Source organism: Xyrauchen texanus, chromosome 20 (assembly GCF_025860055.1).
Source record: "Xyrauchen texanus isolate HMW12.3.18 chromosome 20, RBS_HiC_50CHRs, whole genome shotgun sequence".
Taxonomy (NCBI): Eukaryota; Metazoa; Chordata; class Actinopteri; order Cypriniformes; family Catostomidae; genus Xyrauchen; species Xyrauchen texanus.
This window is the reverse complement of record NC_068295.1, coordinates 14,508,800-14,531,322: the sequence shown is the minus strand read 5'-3', so window position 1 is coordinate 14,531,322 and position 22,523 is coordinate 14,508,800. Positions and strand designations below refer to the sequence as shown.

Sequence of the window (22,523 nt, the reverse complement as noted above, 5' to 3'; positions counted from 1 at the left end):
TGTGAGTGGCAGTTCTGCGGATGGAAATGCCTTATTGATGAGAGAGGTCAGACTTGAACAGAGAATGGCCAGATTGGTTTGAACAGAAAAAGTCTAGGGTAACTCAGATAACCACTCTGTACAATTGTGGTGAGAAGAATATCATCTCAGAATGCTATTCTGAGATGCGGGTTGGTGCTGTTTTGGGGGCACGAGGGGGACCTATGCAATATTAAGCAGGTGGTTTTAATGTTGTGGCTGATATGTATGTGTATGTAAAGGCTTTTAGCTTTGAGAAAACACAACACAACCTTTTTCTTTTCTGCCTATTTTTCCAGTAGCTTATGTAACAGTGCCTCTGTGAAATTTCAAGTGAAGTTATAAATTCTGCAACACAATCCCAGTGTCCTCAGTGCTATAAAACTGTCCAGAGTAACTGTGATGTGAAATTGGTGAATAAATCTACCCTACATGGCTTTAAAAGGCCAACTCACTGAAAATGGCAAATGTGACAAGCATTCAAATGGGTAATCAGTCAATCAACAGTTGTGCCAGACTTGCTCTAATGCCAAGCACCGTAGGGCACAAAACAATCTGTTTGTCACTAGACTCACAGGACCAGAGGTGTATGCTTGTTTTCCTCAAAATGTACTCAATATCATTGGAACATTGGAAAAGAGTGCCACCATCAGGCAGAAAAGTCTGGAGTTTCTCAAAACAGACACATTTTTGACACCACATAAACAAGCAAACTTGCATTTTGTTTTTTTTGTATCCTCTGTGATAGCTAGACAAAGCATGGTGCATACCCTGAAGAAATAAGCATGCGGTTTTCCATCTTTATATGTGTAGCATTACCATGCTAAGAGTGGGTTTGACTGTGGACTCCAGGTGCTGAACGATCTCCTGCAGAAGTCTTGCTCCATGGTTTAGCTGGTTCCTATCAACTGGTGCCTTCAGACAGCGGACAAACTTCTCCCTGGCCACGCTCAGAAGTCCAGCCTTCAAAGACGCCACACCCCAAGCCTGCCACACTCCGCTTGGGTCCAGTCCACTCTTAGTCGACACCTAGAGGAGAGAAACTAAGCATTATAAATAATAATTTAAAAAAAAAAATCAACATGTCATGCAACTGTTTATTGCAGATTAATAAGTTGTTTAAATAGTTGAGATGTCCCTAGGGACAAAAAAAAAGTCTACAAATAGGGAATCGAGTCCCTGAGCTGTTTCTTATACGTATCACACTTAGTAGAGTAGGAAACCACACCACTTAGAACAAGAAACTGTAGCAAAACAAATGTAACCACCAAATAGCATCAAATGTTTTTCCAACAACTAAGCAGTTCATAACTCATGAGCAATAGACTTCATATGGAGTCAGGATAGATGCCATCCAGTATGAGTCTGTGAGGAAAAGATGTAAAGTCTGTTTAAAGCACTTTCAATGGAAGTGAATGGCGCCAGTCCATTAACATTAAAATACACAATTTCAAAAATCTGTGTAAAGCTATACTCAATAAAACTCTTCAATCCCAGTATTGGATATAACTTTACACAGATAAGGTAAGTTATGTTAATACACGTCTCTCTGGAATACTCTTGCGGTCTAATATGTCTGAGTAACAACCGAATATCCAGGGGTTAAGTCACATCAGATCGGCCATCTGGGAATTGCGAGTCGACTTTCTTACTTTTCATATCACTGCAATCTCTACAACAAAGCTAATAACATAATTTTAATGCAAATCAATGTATGTTGTCCATTTACTAATTTATTTGGCATGTAGGCTTATAATAAGATGGATAATGAGCAGTCAGTTGATAAATAAACACCAACTGAACACCAGAGGTGAAATTCAGCTGTTCAACTGTTTCTTTCTAAAATTATAGCATAATTGTAACACAAATCAACATTTCATGTCCATTTATTTATTTTGTTAGTAGCCGTGTAATAAGCAGGAAAAGCCAGTCGTATTCACGTCGGTGTCCTGATCACCCTGTCAGGGTTTATTTTGCGATAACAACTGGCTGACTGTACATAATCACTTATCACACTAACACATCCTGTATAATGTTTACATCTTGTAGCTATACTTCTGAAACTATGTGTATTTTAGCATTTATGGACTGTCTCCATTTCCATTTTACGTCTCTGACGGCAACCTAATTGTTTTATTAAGTGAGGGACAAGTTGAAAATCAACAAATGCTGTTAATTGAGCTTTATTTGTATTGAACTGGAACATTCCTTTAAAGGACCTAGGTGACATTTAAATTTCTAATCCATTTTCCCCCTGAGTTGTCCAGTGAAAATATTGCATCTACCCCGATTAAGGTTTATACTCTCACCTCCACGGCCAGCTGGTAATGTTCGGCCTCTAGCAGCTGGTTACGTAGACGTGCTACCGCAGCCGTTTCCTGAATATCATCCAAAGATGGAATGTACTTGTAGTTTGCACTGACAAGGATCTTTAACACATCCACCTTACTGATGTAGCTATGTATAGAGAAAATAAATAAATAAAAAGTCTAACATCTACTTTTTCTTTTCATTACTTCTTTTTGCAAAACAAATATTAATACAGAATTAAAGTTCTTATGACGCATTTTTGCCTCACCTGTCACAGAGTGCTGGCTCTTGAGTGCATCCAGCATTAACGAACATGAGTTTGGCACTAAATAGCAGCTGACGCATCACATCTGTCAGTAGACGTGCATCCACCTCTGGATTGGTCAGTTTGCGGGAGAGTGAGCGGCAGTGGCCAACCAGCTGCTGCCCACAGGTTGCATGATCGCTGTGCAGCGTCAGTATGGCAACACACAGGGATGCACTGGGTGCCTTTGACAAACAGATTATTGTGAGAAACATAAACTAAGAGATGTCACTTAAATAAATCTCTTTCTTTCCACTTCATTGTGTATAAAAGTAGTTTCAAAAAAATCTTAATGCTTGGACTGCTAATGTGACAGAAGAGAACCAAACCTGTTCATAGTAAAACTCGCTCTTCAGCTGCTGGTTCTCAGCTGGGTTTGGACTCAGGCGGTACTGCTTTCGTGGAACCTCAGGTAGACTCAGGAGCCCATTCAAGACTCGGTCAATGGATTCAGGGCTGCCAGCTGCTGAGAAAAGCTTTGTTTATAACCTTGTAATCATCAACCCAAAAAAGGTGCATATGTTTTGCCACACAATCAAAAGAAAGAACCTCTAAACCTCATGGGATAAAAATTAAGCATGAACATTAGCAGAGTAGCGATACTGTAATTAAGAATATATATTACCTCCCCCCTCCTCAAGATCCTCATCTGAGCTGCAAATAAACAAAATATAAAAACATCAGAGCAAGGTATATAAGACCTGAACGTGAGAAAAAGGGTAAGAAAAATCAAATTTCCTGATTAGCTTTTTTTTTTTTATAACTAAAGCCCAAAATAGACAACTGTGTTAGAACTGTGGCAAAGAAAAAATACTATGACTATACTTGTACTATCACTAACAATCAACCCCTTGTGCTTTTATGAACTTTGCTTTTAAAAGTGTGCTCTTGGGTCTTACTCCAGATGGAAGAAGTTGTAGCATTGATCACAAACTCTGACAGGCTCTTCAGAGCCCTCTACTGCCATCTTCTTACTGGAGCAGGAATTACACACCAGCCTGCCACAACGCCTACAGTGGTGCCGTCTGTTAAACTAAAATGAGAGAAGGTTTACGTTAAGACTCTTGAATTTAGTTTAAGGGAAAAACATGGCAGGAACCTTATCTTATGATATCAGATTATTCACAATCCTTCACTTAAATTGCATCTCTCACCATGGTGAATCTCTCCCTCTGGCAGACCATACAGATGTGCCGTTTGTGGTCTGGGATCCAGTCCTTGCGCTCAGGGGTTTTCTCAGGAGGAGTGAAAGGTGTGGTCAGCTGGCGGATCTTCTTAGCACTGGGGCGCCTCTCACTGGAGGGCGTGTGCATGGGTGTGCTACCTGAAAAAGCCACTACAAACATGACTTCTAAACTGATATGAGGTTAGATAACAAATCATTTAAACACTGTGTCTACTCTATTTATTTTTATTGTTGGTCTATCCACACAGGATCTAGATGGATATATTTGGCAATTGTGCCTTGTCTAGCTATATGTGCAATGGAGTTAATGCAACTGTAAATGTGCCTTCTGTTCAATTCTGTTGCTCTTCATCTAGCTGTTGAAAAGAAATGCATGTCATGTGTTACATCAGTTTTTGTTATTACCTGAAAAATGCGACTAAAGGACTAAATGCATTTTCCATCACTGTTACATGAAAAATGGGTGTGGCCCCATGGGGTGTGCAGAGTTGTGGCTAATACCTGCTGATGGAGGAGGGGTGTGGCTTGGGGAGGAGGGGCAACTCTCCTGGGCTGGACACTGTAGAAATGCATCCTGCAAACTAATGACAGAATCTGAGACCGAAAAAAGAGAAAGTGAGAGAGAGTGAGAGAGAAAGGCATAGATACATACTGTAAGTGAAGAGTTGCACTACATATAATGTTCTCAAAACTATGGAAGCCCATTTCCGCCACATGTTCATATATTATGGGATACCAAATCATAATTTTATGATCAAAAGTCATAATTATGAAAATAAAAAGTCATGTTTATGATACCAAGACAAAATTATGAGATAATAAGTCAGAATTATGAGATGCTAAATCATAATGAGATTAAAAAATAAATAAATTACGAGATAAAAAAGGTGGCGGCTTGGGATCGATGCCTTTTTCACAAATCAATAATCAGAAAATTGTAAATATTTGTCTGGATTTGTTTCAGATATAAATTGGGCTGCTCTTTGCACAATAGTCCGTCTTGTCAAACATATTTCTCAACACAACTTTGGTAAAGTGTTAGCGGCAGGGTAAATGAATGGGATTATTTGGTTAGAGTGTATTGGAAAGCATGCAAATTAGGCTTCTAATTTAAATGTCGGCTAATTTTAATATTTTGATGCCTCAAAAATATATCGATAAAATAATGTGCAGATCAATAATTGCTATATCGATATTTGATGACATCCCTAATAAAAAGTCAGTTGAGATACTAAGTTCTAATTTTTAGATAAAAAGTAAAAATTATGATAAATAGACAAAATAATGAGATATGAAGTACAAATTATAAGATAAAAAGACACAATTATGAGATAAAAAGTAATCTCATTATTCTGATTTAGTATCTCAAAATTATGACTTTGTATCTCCTAATTTTGGTTTATCAAATAAATAAAAATGAATAAAAAGAAACATTGTTTTGTAAATGGGATTCCGTACAAAACCTTTAACCATGTGTGGTAATTTTCCTAAACACACATACATATTCACTTAAAAAATTCTATAAACAATTGATGTACAAAATACCCAGAAACTGTACAATTAAAAAAAAAAAAAATAGATGATAGATAGACAGATATTTTGTCTGTTTCAGTGGGTTTGAACTCACCAGACCGTGACCACTCTCTGGATGCATAGGGGAAATCAAGAGCCTTCCGTGCATAATCTTCCAGTATAGTGTCTATGTGTTGGTTGGTGATTCCAGCGTCCTGAGCCGGTAGAAGGTTCCGGAGCGTACTGACAGCAACTGTGGCCCAGTCCACTTTTAGATTCATCAGCAGCTGCTCCAGCATAAGAAGCGGATCAGACAGAAGGGAAAAATAATCCTGACGAGATGCTTCTGGCAGAGTCAGTAACACCTGTGACAAGTATACATACCAAGAAAACAATGAATGGGTCAACAAGGATGAACATTTTTGCTGAACATTATATGCATTACGCCACCTGTCCTGCAGAAGTTGCAGAGTCAGTGTTGAATCCTCTCCTGCGTTTCCAAATAAACAGATATAGAATCAAATCGAAATTGGAATTTAATCGAAACTGCTAAAATTAAATAATTAACTCTGATTTTACACATTACTTACTCAAAATACACATTTGTATGTGTGTTAGATTTTGGAACTGACACAAAGGTGACATACAGCATTTTTGTTAATTGGCTAAGCAGACACAGTTACCTGCCAATAACATGAAATCATAAAACCACTGGCCTGACCGAATGTAACTTTCTATCATCAAAAGAAAACCTCTCCCAGATCCAGCTCAGACATATAGTTACCTTTGAGCCAAGGTGCAGGGCATGGATGTGGCGTCTGCATGCTGGGGTCATCTTACTCTGGAAATGTAGGGTGAGGTAATCAGAAAGGAAATGGCAGGCAGCCAATCCAGGCCTTCGATCTAGGGCTCGCTCACTAACCTCTAAACCCACTGAATCAGAAAGAGCCTCCAGGAGCTGGGGGAGGAATATGGCGAGAGGTTGAGTCAAAAAGAATATAACAGTCAAAAGCATGTGGCATTATTCAAATTAAAAGACCAGGACTCAAATCATGTCCAACCCCTTGTCTGTTTGAAAACAACTCAAATGAATATACATAACTAGTATTAGGCTTATCAACTTAATATAGATGAAGTAAATAGATCAATTGACTTGGTTTGTTAACATGATCACTGACATGATTTCATACATTGGAAGCCAAAGGAAATCATAAAATAACTTTTTACAGTGCTCACACGCATGTAGACACACACCTGGAAGGCATCTTCTGTGTGACCCTGTTCTAGGAGGTGTAGCAGGTGTTCGGTCTTCAGTTGCAGGCAAGACTGATCAGAGACAGAGTACAGCTGCACCCACAAGGTACACAACTCAAACTCCTGAAAACACACACACGCACGCACGCGCATGCACACACACACACGCACCATTACTTAAAGTCAGTAATATATTAATTTAAATAGAATTCAGATGAATCCACTGTATATTATCAGCCTTCGGCCACCCTGTTTCTATTTTCGACCATTATTACTAGACTATTGTGTGCTGGTTTAAGTTTCTATAGACTCACCCTGGCCTCCAACATCAGAGTGAATATAGACTCAGGATTCCTTGCAGACTCCTCTCTCAGATCCTGCCACGCCTCCCATGGCAACGGTCGCTGCAAACTCAACATCTGTACAATGCATGACAACAAGGAACTGTTACAAGGTGATGTCTTCAGCCAACTTCTAGAATATGTAATTTACACTTTATCTGTCCATTAGCCATGCTAGCATTGAGTGTAATCTACAAGAAAGTGGGAAATAGGGGTTCTGACTGACCCTTTGGTACATGTCAAGCTCCTGTTTCCTCAGCTGAAGCTGCTCTCTAAGCGGATCCTGAGTGCTTTGGTCACTGAGACAGAACTGCAGTAACTCTAAACAGACTTTTAAAGGCCACCTATCCAAACCCTGCAGAACCACACGACCACGCAATTCCCAGTCCCTCACACGGAACAACTGCTCCACACTGCTGCATTCTTCACAAAAAGAGAGACAGATAGAAAGAGCCGAATTCATCACACTTTCATACTTTCCTATTTATGACCTTTCTCAGCTTCATCTTATTCATTCAGATTATTGCCGATCAAGTAAATCTGAAAGCCTCATCAGTAGCAGACAGACTTGAAGGCACATGCTTTTAGAGCTAATATAACCATATGAAAATTAAGGAATGTACATTATTTGTCTAATTGATGATTAATTTGTATTTAGTCTAAATACAGTCTTGTCACCTTACACACCATCTAAATATGTATCGGTAGTATTTTCTGGAAAACTCAAGTGCCATTCTTCATTAAATGTACTTTACAATTTATTTTGTATGCATTTTGTGTAAAGATAACAGTTATACTTGATAATTATGACCAATACCAATTCGCTTCATCAAGCAAATTATTCTATAATTGATGCAACAGTAATACGATTTTTGTGGCATTCATATGTGCGCATCTCTTAAATATGATCATTTCAACATAACTTAAAGGCAGCAATAACCCTGGTGAATCTTACCTTGCACTGCAGTGCATGCCAGTACTTTGTCCCTGAGTGTCCAATCCTGGCTGCAGGGTTGAGCGTACAGATCCAGTAGGTCTAATGCTCTGTTCAAATCACCGCTGTTTAAGGCTTGCTGGAATGCCTCTGCAGACATGGCTTGTCCCACATTGCCTTGAAGGCCAGAAAACAGCATCCCCACCACAGGCTTCCCACAAAGAGCCAGACCAAGACCCTCATCTGCTTCCAAAGAGACCCCCAGAACTGGCTCTGCCATTGCCCGCAGGTAAACTTTGAGGATAGGAAAGTTTTTCAGCAGGGCTTCCCCTTCCTTTGCAATCTGGTCTCCGTCCAGAACCCCTTCTTTACGCCCAGACCCGCGAAAATATGAGGGTATCCCTGACCAGCCTGAGGAGGTTGTCCTGGTCACTCCACCCCTACTGGCACTCAGACACGCCAGGGCGGCAACAAGGGGAGAACAGGATTTCAGGAAAGACAATGCAGATGGAGTGAGTAAAAAAGAAGAGGAGGGAGGGGATGAAGACGGGGAGGGTGGAGAGGTGGAGAGGTTGGTGGATGTAGCAGATATGTCCTCCACTGAGACCTCAGACTCAGAGCTAGGGTCAGAGGTTGCGGTGGAGTCAGATAGGCAAAGGGAAGGAGCGCACTCCTGAACATGCTGCTGGAGGAGAGAGGCAATGTTGGCTGGGCAGAATGCCCCTCCATTGAGCCCTGTTATTTTCGGTTGCCCCTGATAAAAGGTCACAGCCCGAAAATTCCAGAAAGGGAGAGCTTCACAGCAGCGCTGAACTACAACCTGTTGCACACTCAAACGCAATCCCTCCTGCTGCAGGAGAGACAGAACCCTGTAAAGAGAGAGGCAGAGAGAAAGTGAAAGAGAAACAAAGATACAAACATAAGACTTATTGTAAATATTTTAATAGACATAACATGGCAATTGATAATCCAGTGTCACTCAAGTGTGGATTACGGTGAACTGGTAAAAATGGCTAATGGCCAATACATTTGAATTTTCAGTGTGTGTATGGGAAGGAGAGAATACAACTGGTATTAACATCGGATATGTAAATACATCAGATTTTAGTGTAACCATTTATTTGCCCTAACACACCCCAAACAACAGAAAATAGCCAATACACCTGCCAATCAAACAGTGCTTAACTGTTTCCTGAATAAGTACAACAACAAAAATGTCTTATCTAAATATTTGACCAATATTACATGCTTAAAGGGATAGTTCACCCAAAAATGAAAATTCTCTCATAATTTACTCACCCTCGTGTCATCTAAGATGTGTATGACTTTCTAACTTCTGCTTCATCTATTTTCACCCAAAACCAACTGGACCGTTTCAGAAGACATTGATTAAACCACTGGAGTCTGACTGATTATGCTTATGCTGATTTATCTCCTTTTTGGAGCTTCAAAGGCCTGATCACTACTCAATTGTTTTGTATGGTCCTACAGAGCTGAGATATTCTTCTAAAAAATCTTTGTTTGTTTTCTGCAGAAGAAAGAAACTCATACACATCTGGGAAGGAGTGAAGGTGAGTAAATGATAAGAGGATTTTCCTTTTTTGGGTAAAATATCCCTTAAACACTTCACAGAATATGAGGAGTTAGATATAATTGGAATCTAAATGCAATGACATGAATTATTATTAAAGCATCTACTAAATGAAGATCATGTGAAACAGTAAGTTATTACAGCTGCTCGACTTGGAAGCAGATCAACTGAGATGAATGATAATACCAGGTGCAAAAAGGGCCAGAGAGAGGCGAGATCCATCCTTACCTGTCAGGTGACACCTGTCTGTCAAACAGAAGGAGAGAGAGGAGCTGGGTAGGCGACTGCAGCAACAGTAAAAGAGGATTGCCCAACTTAACATCTGTGGACTGATCTAAGACCAGATTGCAAATGTCAAAATCAGATACACTGTCAGATATCATTCTGTACACATGCAATTTAAAAATAATTGGATTATTGAAATCTTACCCTCTGAGCCCAAACTGCGCACCAATACTGAAGCCAGCACATTGATGTAATCAAGGAAGTTGCGTATGTAATCTGGCCTGATGGGGGTGCTATTAGGCTCGAAGGTGCAGAGCTGGTCCAAATAATGTAGGAGCTGTTTCATAGCAGTTCGCACAGGGTGGGAATCCAGTTCAGACTGCTTAAGACCAGCCTGTTCAACTAGCGCTGTCAGCAGAGAACTACCTGTCAGACTGTCTACTGCTGGAGCACAAGAAAAAAATATATATTATTGTAACTGCTTTAGATTGTATAAAGCTAATACATGGAGATCATTTTGCTAATACCTGAGATGTTGGTGGCAGAGGTCAGGGTTTGAAGTGTGACCTCTAGGCGCTGGTACAAGTTTAGATGGGAGGCAATACTCTCCTCTGTTAAAGTTGGATGACAACACAGCAGCACTTCCTGGGCACTACAGCCAAAGGGGCTGAAAACAACATTCTCCTCTCCGTTACAGTCTAGAGAACGAAAGAGAGGCTAAACGATTTAATATAAAACTCAAAATATAAACATGAACACTAGTGTTTGTGGTTTCTGCAGACCTGTTTTACTTGTGGCCTTGCTTGCAGAAGTTCTGCAAAGAATCTTGCTGATTTGTTGTAGTACTGAAGGGAAGCCTCTAATACCATTGGCGTGAGGAACTTTTGGATCTATCTGTACACCTGATATGGAAAAAAAAAAAACATCTTTCTAAAACATCCAAAGTTTTTTCTAAATTGTTTTTAACTGGGTCTCATTTAAAAATAGCTGATACAAAAAGCTATAAAACTGGATATCTTTTACATACAGACATTTGATGTAACTCCACATCCTCTCTCACCTCTGGACTCCAGAAAACTGCTGAGTCTTCTCTCTGCAGTCTCGAGGAGCTGCCGAGAAGTCTTCCACAGCTGGCAATGGCAGCAGGAGAGGTCAAAGGTTGCCATAGCAGCAGGGCTCAACTCATCTAGCAGGGGGCACAGAAGGTCAGAGGAGTCTACAGAGCACAGGGAGAGCCAGTAGCCATCCTCTAGACAGGGTATTGGATGGGTCTGGGTACTCAGCAAACGTTCTGCCACATCAGAGATGGAATAGAAGGCCATTCCTGGGGAGAGAGACAGGCAGTGAAAGAGAAAGGGAAGGTGCAATGTTGAGTACTGGGCATTTGCACTGATTTCTCAATTCAAATCAACTCCGAATCACATGGTCTTATTTCGATTCAGCTCCCATTCCGATTTGATGTGCATTCAGTTTTTCATTATTGATTGTTCCATACTGATTCGAGAATTGATTTCAGTTTAAATGATTTCAAAGAACATTTCAGTAATAGTGTCAATTTTGCTTATATATGAAAGCAATTATATAGAATTGAAGAGGATTGCACAGTCAGGGTGCATTTGAACTTGGTGTACATTAAAAATACTAATATATTGGCAAGCATGGGACGTGTAGGATGATTATGTCGCCGGTCCTACTCAACCCACCCCAAGCAGGATTCAAACCAGCAATCCCTGGCATGGGAGTCGGACGCACTAGCAAGAAGGCTATAAAGCCATGGCCTCTAGCCTTAGTCGCTAGTGTGTCTGTTAAGGCCAGGAGTGTGAGGTTTACAAACTGCACAGCTATCACGTAACATCTGGCTATGTTACACTGACATACACAGGATGGGAGGTACAAATAACATAAAAAGGCATAGCCTGAAAGATTAATCTTGTGATTTTAAGATATAGAATCAGTGTATTCATGTGTTTGTTGGATCTGGACTTGCTGTGGTTCTAATACATGTGTGTGCCATACCTGCAGCTGCTGCACTCCCGATACTCTTGAGTGTTAATCTGCTGCTGCTGCCCATTCTGGTCCTGTTCCCTGGAGCAACACCCACTGCAGCAAGCCCCTCTGAAGATGAGGATGATGAAGAAAGTGACTGGCTCTCAATCTTCTGCTCGACCTGAGCCAGCTCTGTCAGAACATCCTGGTACCTGTCCATAAAAACCAGCTCACCTCCATGCACAGAGTTCTCCAAACCATACATCGCAATGACCTAACAAACAAACAAACAAACACACAATCACCATTAAAGATCCTTCTAATAACATTGATCATTTGTAGATTCAAATAATACTATTAGTACAAATACATGGATCTGAAACAAAACTGACATTTTACCATGTTTAAATCCAATCTGCAAAATTCTGCAGATTTGTATTAACAATCAGGGTACACAAATGCAAATAGTCAAGAGATTCAGCCTGGACCTGTTTATGAGTCTGTGTATAAAATCTCGATAGGGGCATCACTATATCAAAAGAAAGTGGTGACATAATAATCACTAGAATGACATGATCTCTCTGATGTGTTATGATATGATGTCATATTGTAATTCACCTGTTGGGCCTCTATGTAGTTCCCTCTGCGTATACAGGCAATGAGGAGAGACTCAGGAGGGGAGAGCATTGCAGGAACCAGCCAGCTGTGAGGTCCACCACACAGACAGACTTCAATTCCATGACATATGGCTCCAATACACACGCCACCATCTGCAAGACAGCAAAGCCAATCACAAACAGCAAGAGTTCAGCTATGAGATGGCCATCTTTTGCACGTGTGTGTGTGTGTGTGTGTGTGTAAACTAACCTGAGGCGCTGGTGCTGACCTCCCCGTTCTGTAGTTCAGGAGAGACTTGACGTTCGGGGCGATGCCGATAGTTTTTTCTCCTCCTCCGAAGACCTGAACTGCTGATGCTACTGCCCTGACATTTCAGAGGGAGAGCCGGACTGGGAAGGGGAGATGGGAGGCACACGCCTTCTAAACACACACAAATGTACAAATATACATGTGCATTAAACATTTGCAGCATGATCCCTTCAAAATCCTTCATCACACGGTGTCATCTCTCACCATTCCCAGTGTTATGGTTACTGGTAACAATCTGCAGTCTCCATTGGGCTTCTGCTGTGTATTTGGACAGTCTCTGTAACCGGGCACTGAATGTTTCTGCGGTAACTGAGCATCCAAGACTCTCCGCTAACTCCACATCAGCCGCAAGTGCCCTGCCGTCCTCCTGCCCGACCCCGCACACACCCTCCAAGCCCTCCCTCACCAGCCGCAGAATCCCCTCCATCACACAAATATCCACCAAAAACCCCCGGCACCCTGACATCAGGTGGCCCAGCTCAAGGTTCACCTGCTGGGCATTCTGATTAGACTTTCTCTCCCAGGCTTCAAAGTCTGTTGGAGTATTGCTGTCTTTTTTCACACCCTCCATCTTTTCACCTTTCTCCTTTGCTATTAAGTTTTCATCCTTGCTCATGCCTTTGGTATTGTTTGGATTCTTCTCTGTGCTTATGTTATTAAGAGTGTCTGGTTGTTTTTTTGTGCCGGTGTTGGTCAGATCTGTTTGTGGGTTGAAGTCTGTGTCAGAAAGGAAGAGGAGGGAGAAAATGTTCTCCAAAAGCTCCAGACGGAATAATGGTGGAACAGCTTCCAGGTACAGCTGACATTCAGACAGGTAGTGCTGGAACAGATCAGCACATCCTAGGAAAGGCGAGGAATGAATGGTAAACCAAGTCATACAATTTTGTTTCTTATTTATTATGAAGCAACTAAGGGGGGGGGGGTCCCCTATAAGTTAAGTTTATTTGTTTCTAAATGGCATGCCAGCTTCTATGGCTATTTTCATGGTGAAAACCAGGTCTAATCATTTACTGCTGAACAATAACGAAGATATTTAGAAAAATATCTCTGTTATTTAGGTCCATACAATGCAAGCGAATGGTGGCCAGTACTTTTAAGGTCCAAAAGGCATATAAAAGCAGCATAGAAGTAATCCATTGGGTAAATCCATATGTTCAGAAGTGATATGATAAGTGTTAGTGAGAAACATTCTTCTTTTGTTTTTGGGGATTCACATTTGTTGTGCATATCGCACCGTACTGGGCAGAGAAAGTGAGAAATATAGTAAAAAAAACACATATGGCTTCTGAAGATATGGATTAAACCACTGGAGATACGTTTCTGGAGAAACGTTTTGTCATAAAATTTGATACAAATCACAATGGGAACAGATATATTGTTTTTGCCTTCCTAACCCAAAATAAAACAAAAACAAATACAACAGAGCTGTTACCTTCATTTGGCTCCTCCCCTTGACTTGCTTCAGTCTGCTGCTGATGCTGAGACTCACCATCCTGGCAGCTGGTATGAGTCTGTGAGTTCACACAGATAGCATACAGAGCATACTTCATGGCACAGAAGCCTCGAAAAAGAGTGATGTTCCGCTGGACAGAGATGCTGGGAGAGTCCACTAATGAATGATCTCCTAAAAACGAAAAACACAGGGTCTGACAGGGGCTTTGTGTATTAGAAAGTCCCCCATGTCATGTGTGTATCTTATACCTGTTCTCTGCAAAAGTTCCAGCACTCGGCAGTCCTCATACTTGGCGAGGGGTGTCAAGCAGTGCAGCACATACAAGGCAGAATGATGGTCCAGCATGTGCAATTGACTCAGCAAAGCATTATGGGATATCCCTCTGTACATTTACATACCAACAAACACAAATACATGGAAAGTTAGATGTAGCTTGAATTTCAAGCAATCATCAATAATAGATCATAAACCAATATCTTACAAATCGCTTTTAATAGTGACTAGAACATATTTTCTATGAAGTTTAGCTAGTGGTTGGAATTAAAAAAAACAGGAGATTTGAATATACATTTACCTACGTATCCAGATCAAAGATGTGTTAGTACAGTATTAACTTGGATCACAGTTGGGTTTTTACCCCATGAGAGTTAAATGCGCATGTGTGAGTTTGTGTGTATGAAGGTGTTTTTACTCACAGGTTGTTTTGGTCACACCATTCCAGAACACCCAGCTGAGATGACAGAATGCAAGCCACTTCGCTTAATACTGAATCACTGGTCTGGGGCTACACATAGAGAGAGAGAGAGAGAGAGAGAGAGAGAGAGAGAGAGAGAAAGAAAGAAAGAAAGAAAGAGAAAGAGAAAGAGAAAGAGAAAGGCTTCATGGATTTACATAAATATTTATTTGAGTTTATAGATAATCTCAGGCCCTCATACTCTGTAGCTTTCATTTAAAATGAGACTAAATGTATATACATTAAAAAAAACTTTTCTTGAATGCTGTCTCTCATATCTAATGATTAAACTTTTCCAACAAACTAAGCATCACACTTCATGGGTGTTGTGTGGGCAAACATGTTTTAGAAATGCACAAGCAGAGTTCATGATCACACCTTTGCTGGAGGGGGATTTTTATTTTTTTTTAAGTAAATGTTTTAACGTGGCTCGCAAGATTAGATTATTCACACTGGACTCATTAAACAGAATGACAAATGTACTGAGCATATGCAACCCCTATCAGATACCACGAAGCAGCTGTATTGCAAACTCTCTAACTTTAGGGCTTTGGGTAAAGCCTTTCCGGAAGTTACAGTTTCTGCGGTTATTATTTTTAAAAATACTTTAAGTCAGCCGCGGGCCATGCATTTTAAGTCTAGGCCTTCAGTGTTATTCATGCCATAAAGAAAACACAGTTTCACAATGAATAAGACACCTTATGCCCATCATACATTACGTGGCAGTCAACTAGTAATACCAATTGACAATTAAAAAAAACATATCCACGCACGAAAGCCAGAACTTGAAATGAAACTCAATGCTCAAGCAAGCTTAATTTTAACTGCAGCATGACTGTTTTGTGAAATGAAAGTCAAAAATCATAATTTTTCATATGAATCTTCCAAGGAGGTCTATAATACCTGGGAAAATATATCTAATAATATTTGCGATTTAAATGTTGCTTGCAATAAATTTCATTTCATCAGGGTACATGGCTATGCTACTTTCCATTCAAGCTGGATGTGGGAAATTCCTACTTGATATCTCCAACCATAAATGCATTCCATTCCCCAATATTCGGAACTGCAATGCTCCCGTCAGCTTAGCAGGGGTTTGTCTCTCATTAGAGATGTCTCCTAGCAATCCCAACTGATAAATTATGCTGCAGCGGTAGCATTTGTGCTTCAGGTGTACGATTATCAAAAGAGATTACAATGTTTTATACACCTGTTTCTGCAGGCGTTTGTTAAACAATCTTTAATATCATGTAATGTGGAAACTAACTCATTTATTGATATTACTTAATAAAGTGATTGTTTGGAGTTGAGAATGTCTGCACAAGCCTACAAGTTGTAATTCTGACTTCAAGAAGCATTCCTTTGCACTTTTCCTAGCAGGAAGTTGTAAAATCCGACTTTCCGAGATGAATGTAAGCACTACACTACTTCTCAAAACTGATACTGAATGCTCAAGCAGCCTAATTTACACTTAGAAAACTCCTGATGTTCCTATAACAATCCAAAAAGCACTTTTGAAACAATTGACTTGGCAATTTACTTGAAGTGAAAATCAGTCCTCTTTTCCTGTTTAATAAATTAAGCAATCACATGGTCATGCAGAGCATCTCGTGTTTTTAAATGCACAAGGATCTCTTTCTGAATGGAGATAGTGGCAGTGATCATGATCTCGCACACTTCGCTTTCAAGTTACATCACTTAAAGTGTGATTGCATCACTCAAGGCCAGCTAGAAGGCCTCGACCGGGACATATCATAAAGATCACAACCACCAGGAACAAATAATTCAATCTGATTCGGCTGATGAATCTGACAATCTGACTTTAGATGCCTATTCTCTTACACTGTTGAGGGATTCTGTGGAAATTCTGAAGGTCTGAGGCGGTGGAGCTCAGACTCACACGCTACTTTGGCTAATGAACTCAGCTTCGGTTATGCGATTTGTGAAACAGTTGTCACACATTGCTTGTACGCATGAAGGAATAAATTCTGACTGGATAAACTTTTTGTTTCTATTTGTTTGTAGATTAATGAAGAGTGGAAAGCGATTAAAAATACATGCAAAAAGGTGATTGAAAATGAAAGGATGAAAAATATGTATTTATTTGGCATGTTCGGCCAGCAGAGAAGGCTTTGCTGGCCCTGAGAATTCACCACTGCTTTAATCTCTTCCACTTTATTTTCAGAGCAAGATCTGTGAAGTAATAAGTGCTTATTATGTTTGGGTGGATTATATATTTTGGAGTGTTTTCTACAGTCTGTAAATGAATGAAATTTCTGTGCAAGGACTTTGTTCCTCACCAATCTATTATTGTGGAATAAACTATTTCAGATAAACACGTAATTTAAATGCAAATGGTCCATTCTTGGCCAGAATAAGCTGCAAAGTGTACCAGACTTTATATTGACATTAAAAAGTCTGACAATCCTAGACTACTGACCTGTTGGTGATGTAGGATTCTAAGTAGGGTCTTGGCAGAATCCAGGCTTTGACAATACATCCAGCCTAACAGCAACAAGAGTCGAGACAACGGCTGAAACTCTGACTCCAATAATGCTTCCAGTTTGGAGAATTCCTCTCTCTTTATGAGATCTAAACCAGTAAGCTGCAATCACAGCAAAACAAGCAATCAAGCATTTATTAAATGGACAGAGGATGGATACTCCCATAAGAAGACTAGAGAAAGATTTGTGTTGCTTTCATCTTTAGACTTTTATGAAAAAAATTGTGTTTTTAAATGTATTAAACTTGATTAACTTGCCATCTTCTCATTTACTAACTATATGACACAAGACAATGTGTGGCAGACAAACTACATACTAATGAAAAGGTTTTTAAAAAAGCAGGCATTTATTTACAAGACTGTTTGCCTGATTGTATACACCTACCAAGACCTGCTCCAGAAAGTGCTTTCCACTGCTCAAACATTCAAAGTAAATGGCTTTCCAGACCAGACGTTTGTCATCATGACAACATAAGCCAAGCATGACCCTTTCCAGATCAGGTAAGTTAACTAGGAGTGAACAGAGATGAGTTTCAGATATATACTGAAACAATGATGTCAGACACAAAAATGATATCACAAGCAAATGGTGTGATGAACAAGAATGTTTTGGGAGGGAACTGTGACCACATGAGCAGAAGTACGAGTAGTCAAGAGCAAACGAGGACATGGTGAACACACACAACTGAACATCTGTCTTGTTCACTTCCTTAAAACCTAGACTGGCACACGAATTGAAAGCAATCACAAAACAAAGAAATTGTCTAAGTGTATCTTTATGGTGTCTGAGATTTCCTTTTTTTATGTACAGTATTATCTATTATTTAAAACCTAACAAACTTCTTTTTATTAAACATTCTGCTTAAAAAGTGTACTTGTGCCATCTTTCTTTAAATTAGCTTAAATGCCACTTGACTCGATATTTTGCCATTAACACATTTTTAAGTGTAGCTTTAGTGCCCAAATACATTATACAATTAACAAAACAGACAAAAAAAAATAAAGAAAATAGAGCCAGAGCTACAATGTTAGGATTTGGCTATAAGATCCAAAGGCGGCACTACATACATACAGGTGAATATAAAATTATTAGCCCCCTTTGAAATAATTAGTTATTTTTCAAATAATTCCCAAGTGCTGTTTAATGGAGCAAAGATGTTTGTCAACACAGTATTTCTAAACATAAGTTTATTTAGGCAACTTAGAGTGTTTATAATACAAATAGAAACAAAATTATAAGCATTATTTTTAATATTATTATTTTGTCTTTGCCATGATGACATTTTTATATTACTTCACTAGTTGTTTTGCAAGATACTAATCCTCAGTTTGAAGTGCAGTTTAAAGGCTTGGGGGATTAATTAGGTTAATTAGACAAGTCATTGGATAACAGTGGTTGGTTCCGTAGCCAGTCAAACAGATAATTTCTTAAGGGGGCTAATAATATTTACCTTAGCAGTTTTTACATTTTTTTAAAGGGGTCATATAATGGTACATGCACTTTTTCAAGTTGATTGTACTGAAATGTGTGTTGGCTGTGCCTGTACACAACCATCCTATTATGATAAAAATCCATCCAGTGTTTTTGTTTTAATCTCCTTATATATTTTCCCCTGCCTCAAATCGAGCCGTTCGACCGTGTGACTTCAAATCGTGCCCCTCCCAGGATTGTTGATTGACAGCAGTGTTTCAACACAGACCCGCCCTCGCTCATGAGCGAGCTGTCAATCATAGTCCGTCATTATTGTTGATACACTGGAGCAGAATGGCGCCTAAGTGATTGTGGTGTTCTGTTCTTCGGTGTAATAACGAACACAGCAGTCATTTTGATGTTCCTAAATCTGAACCGCTGAAGACGCAGTGGCTGAGTTTTGTTTACGATGGGAATATTCCCCATGAGCAACGTCAATGCGTTCATGTTTGCGCGAATCATTTTTCACCAGACTGCTTTATAAACGAGGGTCAGTATAAAGCTGGTTTTGCTAAGAAGCTGCTGCTGAAAAAAGATTCGGTACCAACTATTTATATTCCCTCTGCACCTCCAGAAGTAAGTGTAACGTTTTATTAACCTTTATATTAATCTTTGCAAATCGCTTGCACGCTTCACAATGAATGTGGCTAATGTTTACACTCCGGGTACATTACGGCATGTTTTCCATAACGTTACGACGTTCTCAATATAATTCATAATCCCACGTTTATAATGAAAAACGCGTTATGGTTATTGTGTTATTAAAAACTGTGTACGCAGGTGTTACAGTTAACATGGTAACACTAAGTTACACCTGGTTTACTTGTATGTTACTGATTAAGAAGTAATGTCAAAAAAACAGTTATACGGAGAATGACTCCAGAATGGAGGGGCGGGGTGACCAAAGCTCATTATCATTTAAAGTCATATGCTCTGAAATGGCGTGCTGAAAACAGAGCTGTTTTTGAGCAGGTAAAATTAGTGTTTTCTTAAAATACTAATGAGAAATTTTAATAAAAGTATATTACAAAGTTTTCATTTAGACCCTAAAGATTCATATTAACTTGTACAAAAATGGCATTATATGACCCCTTTAAATAATTATTTTATTCCTGGCAAATTGAAATAAATAAGGCTTTCTCCAGAGGAAAATATAATAAGAAATACTGTGTTATCCCCTTGCTTAAACAGCACTTGGGTAATATTTGAAAAAGAATTGAAATTTCATAAGGGGCGAATAATTTTGTCTTCAACTGTACATATTATTAGGTTCAATTTGGTTGTTTATATGAGTGCAGTAAAATTCCTCTGTCTCACCCTCTGAGTGTGGAGCTTCTGTCAGTAATTTTTCTTTAAGCAGTCTGAGCGCTGTGGAGCTGTAAGCCATCAACAAAGCCTGACCTTGCGGTCTCAGCAGACATCCTAGGATCCTCTCCTCTGTCAAGGGCCCCTCTCTCGCAGACCACAAACCTTCCCACAGTGTCTCCAGGTGAGTGCCCGATCTCTCCGACCCCCACGGTGCTAAGGCAAGAGCTGCACATATCTCCTCGACCCATCTCTCATTCCTCTCCTCCACAGGCACTTTCAGTCGGTCAGTGAGATGCTGGATAAATACGTCCTGTAAGGCATGGTTTCTGGAGCAGTCTGCGCTCTGAAGGAAACTAATTAGAGAATGGACGAGGTGCGGCTGCTGCCTGGATAAGAGGTTACAGAGGCTAGATAGAATGCTAGCACTCAGCGGACGGCAAGAATGACCTGGAATCTTTGCCTTCACTTCCTCCGAGTTCAGGAAAGCGTCATGTAGCTCCTATGGAAGATATAGGATAGAGGATAAAGTAGAGGAACAAGAGTGGAAATTACTCTATTTTGTTTGTAATTTTCGTATGCTTATCTTTCAGATGTAACAGGGGCTCTAAAGTAGAAAACCAGTTATAAGTATTTTATTTTAAACCTTGTGTTAATTGCTGAAGAACTACACTCGGTGAAGAACTACACTACCCATAATCCTGAAGAGAGATCCACCAATCAGAGAAGTCGCTGTTATAGAGGAAACAGTAATCGGGGCAAAAGATCTCAGCAGTGACAACACTCTCCCATAAACTATTGCCAACAACGTAAGCAAGTCAGTCACACTACGCTTTCAGCAATTTGCAATAAACTTCAAATAAAATTTTATAATGTTGCGATTCATAAAGGAGCTTGATGGTTTCATTTAAGACTTAGATTATTGAAACAATTTTCTGAAATGTTACTGGATTAAATTAATGCAGGAAAACCCTACTGAACCAAGGCTGCTTAAAACGTGGGTGGTCTCTGTTGCTATCTAATGTGACAGAGATGACTCTATTTAGAGTATTTAAAGGAATATTCTGGGTTCAATACAAATCAAGCTCAATCAACAGCATTTGTGGCATAATGTTAAATACCAAAAAATATTATTTAGCAAAAATCTAGGTTACAGTGAGTGTCACTTACAATGGAAGTGAATGGGGGCCAATCTGTAGATGTTAAAATACTCACTATTTCAAAAGTATGGCCGCAAGACAAAAACAATATGCGTTAACATGATTTTAGTACGATAAATTCACTTACTAACATTTTCTGTGTAAAGTTATAGCCAATTTTACCACTTGCAATGTCAACAAACCCTAAAACGACTGTAAAAATGATGATTTCAATAACTTTACAGCTCAAATAATATACAAGTTTTAACAGAAGAATTAGCTTCAAATTTCTGTGAACCCTCCAACAATTGGCCCCATTCACTTACATTGTAAGTGCCTCACTGTAACCTCCATTTTTGCTTTTTTAAAGAAAAGGAGGGACGAATCAAATAGTTTTTTGTGTTAATCAACATTATTCCACAAATGCTGTCGAATAAGCTTAATTTGTATTGAACCCAGAATATTCCTTTAACAAGGGTACACAAGGTTATTTGTTGTATTGAAAGAAAAAGGGCAAAACATTTAAATGTCTTGCTCAGCTGAGTCCAGGTGCACAACAGCAACTGATAGAATGGAACCTTATGAAATTTCAAAGCACTCTGCAATTAAATAAACTCTTTCCTCAATAGAAAGCAATGAAGCCCTCTATGCACCTGAAACAGTGACTGGGCTTATCATTTCACTTGGTTTGCATGCATGTGGAAGACAAAATTGTTGGTTTGCGTAAGTGCTACCTTAAGCACATTTTGTGGAACATCTCCCAGTTCTTCTAAAAGCAACAGGAACTCCAGTTCTCTCTTCACAGACCCGCTCACCTGCAGAGAGGTAACCATACTTAAATCAGCATCAGGAAAAAGTAGTACAGATTACAGTGTTCAGTGCTACTTGGAACACTGATGGGAAATGATATTCATCAGCAAACACACCTTTATTTTAGTCAGCTTCTCCAGGACTTGAAGCCAATACCAGGCCAGTCTGTGAGGGCTGCCCACTGTTTCCCACCTGTGTATAAGTACATAAGGAATAACATATGTGTCCCTCAAATCATCACAGGTGCTTTAAAGAAAAACACACTACATGGTAAACATCTAAAAATATGGTGTTACTATGGTATCATTTAAAAATACACAATAGTCACATGGTACGTTTTTGTTAGTGAATATATAGACTGTTATTTGCAGAAACATATGGAAGCCCATTTCTGCCATATTAAACAAAATTGTGCTTTGGTAAGTCATAATTATGAGATGCCAAGTCATATTTCTGAGATACGAAGTCAAAATTATACGATAAATAGTCAAATTCATGAGATAAAAAGATGTAATTATGAG

The 22,523-nt window shown here is 39.5% G+C and overlaps 1 protein-coding gene across 2 annotated transcripts in view; it reads right to left on the bottom strand.

Annotated features, from left to right (window-relative positions):
* The window catches only part of LOC127661048 (zinc finger FYVE domain-containing protein 26-like), a 34,043-nt gene that overhangs the window by 10,291 nt on the left and 1,229 nt on the right, over positions 1-22,523 (bottom strand). The window contains exons 3-33 of one of the 2 annotated variants that reach the window (XM_052151599.1): positions 22,119-22,194; positions 21,927-22,007; positions 20,066-20,555; positions 17,663-17,787; positions 17,215-17,379; positions 14,737-14,825; positions 14,290-14,423; positions 14,021-14,212; positions 12,793-13,428; positions 12,529-12,699; positions 12,280-12,431; positions 11,692-11,935; positions 10,736-10,999; positions 10,458-10,577; positions 10,203-10,373; positions 9,880-10,116; positions 9,679-9,784; positions 7,881-8,728; positions 7,152-7,348; positions 6,899-7,003; positions 6,585-6,707; positions 6,115-6,288; positions 5,446-5,695; positions 4,320-4,412; positions 3,787-3,956; positions 3,532-3,665; positions 3,258-3,286; positions 2,962-3,098; positions 2,597-2,817; positions 2,328-2,475; positions 838-1,047 (exon numbers count right to left, since the gene is read on the bottom strand). In XM_052151599.1, the coding sequence (XP_052007559.1) occupies positions 838-1,047; positions 2,328-2,475; positions 2,597-2,817; positions 2,962-3,098; positions 3,258-3,286; positions 3,532-3,665; positions 3,787-3,956; positions 4,320-4,412; positions 5,446-5,695; positions 6,115-6,288; positions 6,585-6,707; positions 6,899-7,003; positions 7,152-7,348; positions 7,881-8,728; positions 9,679-9,784; positions 9,880-10,116; positions 10,203-10,373; positions 10,458-10,577; positions 10,736-10,999; positions 11,692-11,935; positions 12,280-12,431; positions 12,529-12,699; positions 12,793-13,428; positions 14,021-14,212; positions 14,290-14,423; positions 14,737-14,825; positions 17,215-17,379; positions 17,663-17,787; positions 20,066-20,555; positions 21,927-22,007; positions 22,119-22,194 (6,292 nt within the window). The remainder of the gene's footprint in view (positions 1-837; positions 1,048-2,327; positions 2,476-2,596; positions 2,818-2,961; positions 3,099-3,257; positions 3,287-3,531; positions 3,666-3,786; positions 3,957-4,319; positions 4,413-5,445; positions 5,696-6,114; positions 6,289-6,584; positions 6,708-6,898; positions 7,004-7,151; positions 7,349-7,880; positions 8,729-9,678; positions 9,785-9,879; positions 10,117-10,202; positions 10,374-10,457; positions 10,578-10,735; positions 11,000-11,691; positions 11,936-12,279; positions 12,432-12,528; positions 12,700-12,792; positions 13,429-14,020; positions 14,213-14,289; positions 14,424-14,736; positions 14,826-17,214; positions 17,380-17,662; positions 17,788-20,065; positions 20,556-21,926; positions 22,008-22,118; positions 22,195-22,523) is intronic. The other variant, XM_052151600.1, reaches the window with a different exon arrangement.